This window comes from Leptopilina boulardi, unplaced genomic scaffold (genome assembly GCF_019393585.1).
Source record: "Leptopilina boulardi isolate dan_hultmark-lab unplaced genomic scaffold, ZJU_Lbou_2.1 LbouV2_112, whole genome shotgun sequence".
Classification (NCBI taxonomy): domain Eukaryota; kingdom Metazoa; phylum Arthropoda; class Insecta; order Hymenoptera; family Figitidae; genus Leptopilina; species Leptopilina boulardi.
This window is the reverse complement of record NW_026137655.1, coordinates 2,587,572-2,600,648: the sequence shown is the minus strand read 5'-3', so window position 1 is coordinate 2,600,648 and position 13,077 is coordinate 2,587,572. Positions and strand designations below refer to the sequence as shown.

The following is a 13,077-nucleotide window of genomic DNA, read 5'->3' as shown; positions in this document are numbered from 1 at the left end:
ATTTACATATATAACGGCACGTGAAATGTATAAATTATAAACTCTCAATCTACTAAATATACTTGGAATTTCCGTTCATTTTGTGTTTCTCATTAACGTACATACTGAAAATGTGAATTTGACGAGAGGTGAGTTGAAATTTTCAACAAGTCGAGAATTACATGTGTAAACGAAAAAGACACAAGGACATATACACACTAACCTTAATATAGGCACTGGTAGTTGGGGCATTAGGATTAGCTTCCGAGGGTTTCAGCCTCAGAGCGTAATGTCCGGCCAAACCGAAAAATTCACATCGTAGCTTTACGACCTTCTGTGCTGGAAATCCTTTTACCTCTTCGGTATAAAGCATCTGTAACCGACAAACTCATGTTACAAAGTATTACGTAAAGCTTACATACAATGTAGAATTAAATACAATAAAGTACACAAAGACAGATTACTTCTTTGTAGTCGATTTTTTTTTTAATAAAATATTTTTATTTTCATTTTTTATTATTAATTATTAAAATTGTTGATTTTGACGAGAGGCAATTTATTACCTGTACGAGTGTCTTATTTCTAGGATCACAGGACAGAACACTGACGCCACAAAAAATGAGCTGCAATGAATAAGTTGTAATTGGAACCCCTGGGGTGGGTTGACAGGAAACTCCTGTATATTCCAAAGTTGCTAGAACTGGTTGAATAGGATAAGTTTCCAAATGTTGTGGTTCTATAGATAGAGAAGGAATCGGCCATCTTACATCCAAAGTTGATCTCATCTGCAAAAATAATTCAATTACCAATGTCAAAATTAACATAAATGCATTACAAACTTAATGTTCAAAACCTCGAAACTAATTAACAATATTAGTAAATTTAACTATTACTCTGATTTCAATTGTGTATTATAATTTGCGCAAAATGGAAATGTTGAAAATTTTTTTTTTTTTGGGTTCTTTGTGAGATGTGCGATTGGTTACCTCCACGTGGTACATCTTGGAAACAATGTCATTGAAATTTTTAAATTAAATAAAAAAAAAAAATTTATTTCGTAAAATTAAATTTAAAACAGAATTAAAAAATTTTCACTAATACCAATTTAGAGAGAAAGATTTCAATGACATTGGCTAAATACCAATCAAATATAGAATTTTTTAATTTAATTTTTAACAGTCGCGCCCCAGTAGATAAATAATATACTAGTTTAAAAAATATATAAAATATTAAAAAGATGAAAAAAAAGTTATTATTACAAAATTATATAAATTAAATTATTATTATATTATTATTAAAAATTATAATATGAATAAAAATTTAATTAAATTTTGAATATTGTGTGTATGTACATATCAGTGCAATTTCTATATATCACGATATTTTACATACTAACGTAGTCGACTCAATTCTTTAAATTGCGAGTCGTCGCACGTTATTAGATTTCGCATTTGAAATAAGTATTCTGTAAAATGCAAGAGTTCCTTTTCAGCAGACAGGGGAATTGAATCAGAGTACATGAATTCACTAAAGTTGACAACAATTTAAGAAAAAGCTCTGGAAAAAAAGATGAAATGATAACTGACAAGACAACAACAAAAAAAAATTGCATTTCCAGTTTAAATTGACTTTTATAATGAAATTTTTTTTATTATTATTTTTTTTTATTAATAACTCTAGATTATATGCAAAAAAAAAATATGTGACTTCATAATTTTTTACATTGAAAAAAATTTATTTTGATAAATTAGAAAAAATTAAAAAATTTATCCGATTTTCGAATAGAATTAGATTTATTTACCTGAACTTGGTGTAGATTTGCAATATTGGCAAATTTCGGTGGTGGGGGATCGGACTTTGATTGAAGACGAATAGAATAGGTACCTCCACGGGAGAAGAAACCACAGGGTATAGTTAGGGAAAGATTGCCACCTGTAGGAGGATGAGTTTCAACAGGAACTTGACCAACCAACTCCGATGTAAATTCATCTAGTCTCAAAACTCTGCAAACAAACAAACAATTCCATTGTATTCCCATACCCATTCATAGGTAATATTTAGTATCGTATTTTCGAAATTAGAATCAAAAAAACATTCACTGAAAAAAAATGTGTTTAATAGAAATACTCAGTTACTTGATTATTATCAAATAAATATTTATTATTACTTTATTTTATATTAATTTAACAAAATAAATAATATAAAATTAATGGTATAAATTTTTTCATTTGAATTAAATGAATATTTGAATCACTAATTTTTGTATTTGATACAAATACCAATTAACTCAATTATTTAATACAAAAAAATATTTATTTCATAATAGTCTAGTAATCGGTTATTTGAATCAAATAATTTTTTTTTAAATGAAAAAAATGTTTTTGTTTCATAAAAAATTTAATTTTTAAAAATTGCAAAATTATTTTTAAAAATTGAAAAAAATTGATACAAACCTAAGAACATAGGGTGTTTGAATATCATCTTCAATTGTATCCAAATCATATTCTTCACTATCTTCATCTATTGGAATTTCTGTTGTTGTCGTTGTCGTCGTTGTTGATTTTTTTAAAATTTCTGGTATTCCTAAAGGAGTGACTGATGGTAAATCCAAAATCATTACTGTCAAGTCGCGAGATAGTGCCGTATGGGAAGCAGGTACTATTAATTGAGGAAGACTTGATTCTTCCATTGCCATTATTGGCCTCGTTGTGCCTGTAATTCAATAATTATTTTTCATTAGAAAAATAACTTTAGAATTTCGAATTTAAAATTAAAAATTTAGAATTTAGAATTTAGAATAGGAATAATTCTAATTCGAATGAATCTTATAATTATTTTTTTAACAAAAAATTTATTTGATTCAAATAATTGGTTAATTTACTATTATCAAATAAATATTTATTTGTATCTAATAATTATTATATATTTGTTCCGAATACAAAATTTATATTGGTTCAAATAAAATTAAATAAAATATTGGTTCAATTTAATTCAATTATTTTGTTACAAAAATTATTTGATTCAAGTAAATATTTATTTGATGTCAAGTAACCAATTATTTGAATCAAATAAATTTTTTTAGTATTCTCATATTCACAATAATTTTGCTTCCTTCGATTTTTGCAAATAATTTTATAAAAATCAGTAATTATCCATAAATAATAAATATTAGTTACAAATGATATTTCTTTGTCTTGAAAACAATTGATGATTGACAAGATAAATTGATTTTTTCCGTTAGGATTTCCCTTATAAATAAGGGATATTATATGGGCGTAGTGACTGTGACATCGAACGAGAAAAACTCATTTCCTGATTAAGGGAAAAGGGGAGGGAGTTATAAAGAAAAATTCTGTTGACATTTGATGCACTTACAATAATTAATAAAGCAAACAACAAAAATTTTGTTCTTCCTAAAGAAAAAAAAAAAAAAAAGAAAAGTCTTTTAACAAATAAAAGTATATTAGAAATGAAAATAAACTTTTCGTTTCTATTTCCTTTCTACTTCCTTGCAAGCTCCATTGAAAATAATAAATTGACTTGAATCCTTCACATATCCGAGAGTGTGTCTACGCATTTACAAAAGCTTTTATTACTTTTTATATATGTTTATATTTTTGTTTTCTATATATTTCAAAAAGTGGTTTTTTTTTCTCCGCGGATTTTTCACCTTAATAGGACGTTTATTCGGCAGAATAAAGAATATATAGTCGACCCACGTTGGAAAAAGCATACTATTCTCGTCATGGGCGCAAACACTTGCGACTTTTTGCCTGAGGTTGCTTTTGTATATCACATATATATATAAGATTTCCGTCTCAAACATAAAGTATAAAAAGAATTTCAAATATTTACATTTGTTGAAATATTTATTTATCTAGAATGTACTCTGGAATTTTCTGTCATTGGAAAAGAAAAAAATGAGCCAAGTAGAAAAGATGGATAAAAGTTATATTTAGATTTAAATAAACAATATGGACTTGAAAATTTGTTATTTATATCCCTTAAATATAGGAAGAAGAAAATATAGGTAAAAATAAATAAAAAATAAAGATGAAAACAAAAAAAAAACAAATAAATAAAGAAATATAGATAAAAATGATTAAAATATTTTTTATTTATAAAAATTGCTCTCTTTGACTATATTAAGATAAATAGTTGTCTGGCGTGTATAAAAATTTTTCCATTTTCATTCATTCAGTTCTTTTTTTCTTTCCTTTTCTTTTCTTTTTTTTTTTTAGAAAATATTAACTCTCAAAAGAATTTAAGCATCAAGGAAGTTAGAAGGCCATTAATTTTCATCAATTTTTCTCTCACGCGTCCGCGGGTTATGAGATTTCATTCAGTTTTCATCCATCCATTAGCCTTATTCGTTACCACCAGAGTTCGTGTTAAAGCTTTATACACGTTTTATATTTCATAAGTAATTAGAGTATCAAAATTATCTTAGAAAAGTGTTGTAAAAAAAAATTTTACTAAAAAAATTTTTAGGTGCAAAACTTATTAAAATATTTTTTGTATATTTTTAAACATTGTAAAATTTTTAATTTTAAAAAGAGCTAAAGGTTTAATCTATAAATAAAGTTTTAAATGGTGATTTTTTTATCATAGTTGATAAATAATTCTTTACATTTACATAATTAGTAGTACAAGATAGTTTTAGTCAGACAACATTTTTTATTTTTTTATTTCCGTGTTAGTAGTAAAAACGAATTATAGTCAGACAGTCTAAGTTTTCATAATTGACATATCAGTAGTAAAAATTAGTTTTAGTCAGACAAGCATCTATTTATTTTAATTGAAAGTAGTAAAGTTCAATTTTAATCAAACAAAGCATTTTTAATTATATTTATTTTAATTGAAAGTAGTAAAGTTCAGTTTTAGTCAGACAGAACAGTTTTCACTAATTTTAAGTAGAAAAATCAGTTTTAGTCAGACAGAAATATTTTAATTACAGATTTATTACTTTATAAGTAGTAAAATTCAATTTTAGTCAGACAACAATTTAATGACAGTCCTTTTACACTGTAAGTAGTAAAGTTCAGTTTTAGTCAAACAAAACATTTTTAATAAGATTTTTTTAATCAGTTTTGGTCAAACAAAAAATTTTTAATTACAGATTTTTTATTTTGTGAGTAGTAAAATTCAATTTTAGTCAGACAATCCATTTGTAATTCCAGTATTTTTATCACTGTAAGTAGTAAAATTCAGATTTAGTGAGACAAAACATTTTCAACTCTTAGTCATTTTCCATTGTAAGTAGTAAAATACAGTTTCAGCCAGACAGAAATTTTGTAATTTATATTTTTTCTAGAACATGCACTTGAAGTAATATAACTTTTTCTCCATTTATATTCAAATAACGTGTCCCTCATTACATTTGAATTAAATTTTCTTCTTTCTACACGTAATTTCTAAATTATTTTTTCTTTTATTTTTTCAACGACAGATTACATTATTTTTCATCAAATAAAATTAAAAAGTAATTTTTTCATTAAATACACTACTAAGAGTGTAAAGTTATAAATCATTTTTTCTCCCTATTCAAAAAAAAAATCCGTTAAAACGTTTTTTTTCTCTCATTAAACCCATTAAGGTGTAAAGATATATAAATTGCCGTTATTTCTTTTTTGTAAAATTTCATAGTGTGTCATAAAGAATAATGTTGCGTGTTACACACGGGAAATTTAAGGAGCCAATGACCGCAAAATTGGTCCTTGTCGGAAGGTCGGATGAAGGAGAAAAGCGCTATATCGTTTTCTGTCCTCTCGCTCTCTCTCTGTAAAATGCAGTAGTAGGATACTTGAAGTGTATTTCTTTAGAGGTTGCTCAAACGAACCCTAACCTCGGTTTCTTGAGGAGGTGGAGGTGCAAATCGTAAGAAATAAGACGCGCACGGACCCTTCTATTCGAGTTCCCCAGGGTACTATTACTGACGAGGAGAAAGAGAAGAACGCTAGGTTAAGAGGCAGGGCAAAAGTGAGGGAAAATGACACAGAAAAAGAGAGAGAGAGAGGAAAATAGAAAAAGTGACAAAGATAGAGACTGTGCTAAAAGTCGTATTGACTTCTTATAGCCAAGAGATGGTCCGCGCGTATTCCTCGTTCAGTAAAACGCGTATAAACTCACGCATTTCCCAAGCGACGTCACGACGAGAGAAAACGACTTTTCCCATAACTCTTCCAACTTCCCTTGTGTGATCTTTTCTGATATATATTGAGGCTGAAATTTAAGATGACCAACGAGAATATGTCAAACCAAGGTAAATAATAATAAAAGAACAAAATTTACTCCATGTTGAATTTAATGAAATCACAGCATCTGGGGAGAAAAACTTTATTTGTTCACCGTGGTAAATGCAACCGATTTTATTTTCCTTTTGCCAGGAGGGATTGTGTAAATTCTTTTAGCGTGACCACCACAATTTTCCTCCGTTTTAGATTACTTTTACTTTGTTTTTAGTTTTTCTTATTTTTTTCGATGAGGCTTATGGGAAATAAAACTTTTTGATTGACTAAAAAAAATTTACATTTTTATTCAGGAAAAGAATTAAAAATTAAACTGGAAACTAATTTAGACAATTGATCATTTTCAAAAATAAGTGTCAATTTTCAGCTCTTTTAACACACAATTAAAGTGTGCACAAGTTCCATTATCAGTAATAAAAAGAAAAACTTTTTTGAAAAGGAGTCTCGATGAGAAAAGAAGCGAGAGCGATTTCATCGAGAAACTTTTACACCACTGAAAATAAGGTGAAAGAAATACCAGAACAGACACACAATGGAATCAAAAGAGACAAAGAATAAGAGATGAAAGATTTTGTGAAATTGGTAGTAAGAAATTGAACGGGTCTGATTTTAAAAAGCTATATATATCAGAATTTTGTTTCAATTGTCATTAAAAAAAAACTTTAAATTTATATTTAAAATTTCCATTGTTTCGTTCATCCAAGTTTTTATTTAAAATACATTGTTAGATTTAAATAAGTTTCTAAAGTATCTTACACTGGAAGCTGATCAAAAAAGTTTTACTGTATAAATACATATAGTCGTAAACTTATCAAATTTTCTGATATGGTATCACTCACCTAAAACAAGAGTACAACTCTATTATGTAGGAGAGTTCAAAATTTAGTTTCAATTCAATTTTCAACCTAAAATTCAACGTCCCTGGAAGTTTAAACTATAATTATTAATATCAGATATTTTAATCTGTCAACTCGATATTTATTATTCAATACCATAGAATTTTTCGAAAATTAATCTAAAAAACAAATCATCGACATTTTAAAAACAAAGATACTACCTAACAACAAAAAATTACAAAAATCATTATACTAAACAAAAAAAATTATCTTTAATCCCAAATTAATTAGAAAAACAACGCAACCCTTATATAACCCACTACATTTTACAAAAAAATTAAAATTTCATTAAACACAAAATTTTATTGCAAATTTTCGCACAAAATATAACTAAAAGTGCATAAAAAAATTGACAGACAAATCCGAGTAGAGGGAGACCCCTATTACCACCAAAAACTCAAACATAACCATAAAAAATTTTCAAAAATATTCAATTTTTCTTAGACAGACTATTTTATTGCATTTTCTTGCACAAAATACACCTAAAAGTGTAGAAAAAAATTGCCAGCCCGATCCGAGTAGAGGAACACCAATTTTATGACCATTTAAGCGATTTTCGTAAAAAAAAAAATTTCAAAAATATTCAATTTTTCTTAGGCAGACTATTTTATTGCATTTTCTTGCACAAAATACACCTAAAAGTGTAGAAAAAAATTGCCAGCCCGATCCGAGTAGAGGAACACCAATTTTATGACCATTTAAGCGATTTTCGTAAAAAAAAAATTTTCAAAAAAATTCAATTTTTCTTAGGCAGACTATTTTATTGCATTTTCTTGCACAAAATACACCTAAAAGTGTAGAAAAAAATTGCCAGCCCGATCCGAGTAGAGGAACACCAATTTTATGACCATTTAAGCGATTTTCGTAAAAAAAAAAATTTCAAAAATATTCAATTTTTCTTAGGCAGACTATTTTATTGCATTTTCTTGCACAAAATACACCTAAAAGTGTAGAAAAAAATTGCCAGCCCGATCCGAGTAGAGGAACACCAATTTTATGACCATTTAAGCGATTTTCGTAAAAAAAAAATTTTCAAAAAAATTCAATTTTTCTTAGGCAGACTATTTTATTGCATTTTCTTGCACAAAATACACCTAAAAGTGTAGAAAAAAATTGCCAGCCCGATCCGAGTAGAGGAACACCAATTTTATGACCATTTAAGCGATTTTCGTAAAAAAAAAATTTTCAAAAAAATTCAATTTTTCTTAGGCAGACTATTTTATTGCATTTTCTTGCACAAAATACACCTAAAAGTGTAGAAAAAAATTGCCAGCCCGATCCGAGTAGAGGAACACCAATTTTATGACCATTTAAGCGATTTTCGTAAAAAAAAAATTTTCAAAAAAATTCAATTTTTCTTAGGCAGACTATTTTATTGCATTTTCTTGCACAAAATACACCTAAAAGTGTAGAAAAAAATTGCCAGCCCGATCCGAGTAGAGGAACACCAATTTTATGACCATTTAAGCGATTTTCGTAAAAAAAAAATTTTCAAAAAAATTCAATTTTTCTTAGGCAGACTATTTTATTGCATTTTCTTGCACAAAATACACCTAAAAGTGTAGAAAAAAATTGCCAGCCCGATCCGAGTAGAGGAACACCAATTTTATGACCATTTAAGCGATTTTCGTAAAAAAAAAATTTTCAAAAAAATTCAATTTTTCTTAGGCAGACTATTTTATTGCATTTTCTTGCACAAAATACACCTAAAAGTGTAGAAAAAAATTGCCAGCCCGATCCGAGTAGAGGAACACCAATTTTATGACCATTTAAGCGATTTTCGTAAAAAAAAAATTTTCAAAAAAATTCAATTTTTCTTAGGCAGACTATTTTATTGCATTTTCTTGCACAAAATACACCTAAAAGTGTAGAAAAAAATTGCCAGCCCGATCCGAGTAGAGGAACACCAATTTTATGACCATTTAAGCGATTTTCGTAAAAAAAAAATTTTCAAAAAAATTCAATTTTTCTTAGGCAGACTATTTTATTGCATTTTCTTGCACAAAATACACCTAAAAGTGTAGAAAAAAATTGCCAGCCCGATCCGAGTAGAGGAACACCAATTTTATGACCATTTAAGCGATTTTCGTAAAAAAAAAATTTTCAAAAAAATTCAATTTTTCTTAGGCAGACTATTTTATTGCATTTTCTTGCACAAAATACACCTAAAAGTGTAGAAAAAAATTGCCAGCCCGATCCGAGTAGAGGAACACCAATTTTATGACCATTTAAGCGATTTTCGTAAAAAAAAAATTTTCAAAAAAATTCAATTTTTCTTAGGCAGACTATTTTATTGCATTTTCTTGCACAAAATACACCTAAAAGTGTAGAAAAAAATTGCCAGCCCGATCCGAGTAGAGGAACACCAATTTTATGACCATTTAAGCGATTTTCGTAAAAAAAAAATTTTCAAAAAAATTCAATTTTTCTTAGGCAGACTATTTTATTGCATTTTCTTGCACAAAATACACCTAAAAGTGTAGAAAAAAATTGCCAGCCCGATCCGAGTAGAGGAACACCAATTTTATGACCATTTAAGCGATTTTCGTAAAAAAAAAATTTTCAAAAAAATTCAATTTTTCTTAGGCAGACTATTTTATTGCATTTTCTTGCACAAAATACACCTAAAAGTGTAGAAAAAAATTGCCAGCCCGATCCGAGTAGAGGAACACCAATTTTATGACCATTTAAGCGATTTTCGTAAAAAAAAAAATTTCAAAAATATTCAATTTTTCTTAGGCAAACTATTTTATTGCATTTTCTTGCACAAAATACACCTAAAAGTGTAGAAAAAAATTGCCAGCCCGATCCGAGTAGAGGAACACCAATTTTATGACCATTTAAGCGATTTTCGTAAAAAAAAAAATTTCAAAAATATTCAATTTTTCTTAGGCAGACTATTTTATTGCATTTTCTTGCACAAAATACACCTAAAAGTGTAGAAAAAAATTGCCAGCCCGATTCGAGTAGAGGAACACCAATTTTATGACCATTTAAGCGATTTTCGTAAAAAAAAAATTTTCAAAAAAATTCAATTTTTCTTAGGCAGACTATTTTATTGCATTTTCTTGCACAAAATACACCTAAAAGTGTAGAAAAAAATTGCCAGCCCGATCCGAGTAGAGGAACACCAATTTTATGACCATTTAAGCGATTTTCGTAAAAAAAAAATTTTCAAAAAAATTCAATTTTTCTTAGGCAGACTATTTTATTGCATTTTCTTGCACAAAATACACCTAAAAGTGTAGAAAAAAATTGCCAGCCCGATCCGAGTAGAGGAACACCAATTTTATGACCATTTAAGCGATTTTCGTAAAAAAAAAAATTTCAAAAATATTCAATTTTTCTTAGGCAGACTATTTTATTGCATTTTCTTGCACAAAATACACCTAAAAGTGTAGAAAAAAATTGCCAGCCCGATCCGAGTAGAGGAACACCAATTTTATGACCATTTAAGCGATTTTCGTAAAAAAAAAATTTTCAAAAAAATTCAATTTTTCTTAGGCAGACTATTTTATTGCATTTTCTTGCACAAAATACACCTAAAAGTGTAGAAAAAAATTGCCAGCCCGATCCGAGTAGAGGAACACCAATTTTATGACCATTTAAGCGATTTTCGTAAAAAAAAAATTTTCAAAAAAATTCAATTTTTCTTAGGCAGACTATTTTATTGCATTTTCTTGCACAAAATACACCTAAAAGTGTAGAAAAAAATTGCCAGCCCGATCCGAGTAGAGGAACACCAATTTTATGACCATTTAAGCGATTTTCGTAAAAAAAAAATTTTCAAAAAAATTCAATTTTTCTTAGGCAGACTATTTTATTGCATTTTCTTGCACAAAATACACCTAAAAGTGTAGAAAAAAATTGCCAGCCCGATCCGAGTAGAGGAACACCAATTTTATGACCATTTAAGCGATTTTCGTAAAAAAAAAATTTTCAAAAAAATTCAATTTTTCTTAGGCAGACTATTTTATTGCATTTTCTTGCACAAAATACACCTAAAAGTGTAGAAAAAAATTGCCAGCCCGATCCGAGTAGAGGAACACCAATTTTATGACCATTTAAGCGATTTTCGTAAAAAAAAAATTTTCAAAAAAATTCAATTTTTCTTAGGCAGACTATTTTATTGCATTTTCTTGCACAAAATACACCTAAAAGTGTAGAAAAAAATTGCCAGCCCGATCCGAGTAGAGGAACACCAATTTTATGACCATTTAAGCGATTTTCGTAAAAAAAAAATTTTCAAAAAAATTCAATTTTTCTTAGGCAGACTATTTTATTGCATTTTCTTGCACAAAATACACCTAAAAGTGTAGAAAAAAATTGCCAGCCCGATTCGAGTAGAGGAACACCAATTTTATGACCATTTAAGCGATTTTCGTAAAAAAAAAAATTTTCAAAAAAATTCAATTTTTCTTAGGCAGACTATTTTATTGCATTTTCTTGCACAAAATACACCTAAAAGTGTAGAAAAAAATTGCCAGCCCGATCCGAGTAGAGGAACACCAATTTTATGACCATTTAAGCGATTTTCGTAAAAAAAAAATTTTCAAAAAAATTCAATTTTTCTTAGGCAGACTATTTTATTGCATTTTCTTGCACAAAATACACCTAAAAGTGTAGAAAAAAATTGCCAGCCCGATCCGAGTAGAGGAACACCAATTTTATGACCATTTAAGCGATTTTCGTAAAAAAAAAAATTTCAAAAATATTCAATTTTTCTTAGGCAGACTATTTTATTGCATTTTCTTGCACAAAATACACCTAAAAGTGTAGAAAAAAATTGCCAGCCCGATTCGAGTAGAGGAACACCAATTTTATGACCATTTAAGCGATTTTCGTAAAAAAAAAAATTTTCAAAAAAATTCAATTTTTCTTAGGCAGACTATTTTATTGCATTTTCTTGCACAAAATACACCTAAAAGTGTAGAAAAAAATTGCCAGCCCGATCCGAGTAGAGGAACACCAATTTTATGACCATTTAAGCGATTTTCGTAAAAAAAAAATTTTCAAAAAAATTCAATTTTTCTTAGGCAGACTATTTTATTGCATTTTCTAGCACAAAATACACCTAAAAGTGTAGAAAAAAATTGCCAGCCCGATCCGAGTAGAGGAACACCAATTTTATGACCATTTAAGCGATTTTCGTAAAAAAAAAATTTTCAAAAAAATTCAATTTTTCTTAGGCAGACTATTTTATTGCATTTTCTTGCACAAAATACACCTAAAAGTGTAGAAAAAAATTGCCAGCCCGATCCGAGTAGAGGAACACCAATTTTATGACCATTTAAGCGATTTTCGTAAAAAAAAAATTTTCAAAAAAATTCAATTTTTCTTAGGCAGACTATTTTATTGCATTTTCTTGCACAAAATACACCTAAAAGTGTAGAAAAAAATTGCCAGCCCGATCCGAGTAGAGGAACACCAATTTTATGACCATTTTTTTTTGTTATACATTAATAATGTAGATAAGTCAATATTGCATTGCATTTTTTCACTATTTGCGGATGATCTAAAAATCTATAAAGTTATTACGTGTAATGATGATTGTTCTAATGTACAAAATGATCTTAATAATCTCGTGAGATGGTCTGCCGATATAAGGCTAACTCTTAACGTTAAGAAATGTAGTGTAATATCTTTCTTTAGACATGAAAATCCAATTTTGTATAACTATGTTGTGGGCGGTGAACAATTGAGTAGGGTTTCCAACCTGAGTGACTTGGGGGTCACTTTTTCATCTAATCTAAGGTTTGATACTCATATTGCTAATACTGTTAACGCGGCACTTAAAGTGTTTGGCTTAATCCAAAGAAATGCGTGTCATTTTAAGAACATAGTTGTCTTAAAGTCATTATTTTTTGCTTTAGCCAGATCAAAATTAGAATTTGCAATAGCAATATGGGTCCCATACCAAGAGTACCAATTATTAAAACTAGAGCGTGTTCAAA

The 13,077-nt window shown here is 28.3% G+C and overlaps 1 protein-coding gene across 3 annotated transcripts in view; it reads right to left on the bottom strand.

Moving 5' to 3' along the window:
• LOC127278692 (uncharacterized) overlaps positions 1–13,077 on the bottom strand; it is a 77,787-nt gene that overhangs the window by 11,642 nt on the left and 53,068 nt on the right. For all 3 annotated transcript variants that reach the window (XM_051300517.1, XM_051300534.1, XM_051300525.1), the window contains 4 exons: positions 2,433–2,691; positions 1,781–1,982; positions 543–764; positions 203–352 (listed from right to left, as the gene is read on the bottom strand). In XM_051300517.1, the coding sequence (XP_051156474.1) occupies positions 203–352; positions 543–764; positions 1,781–1,982; positions 2,433–2,691 (833 nt within the window). The remainder of the gene's footprint in view (positions 1–202; positions 353–542; positions 765–1,780; positions 1,983–2,432; positions 2,692–13,077) is intronic.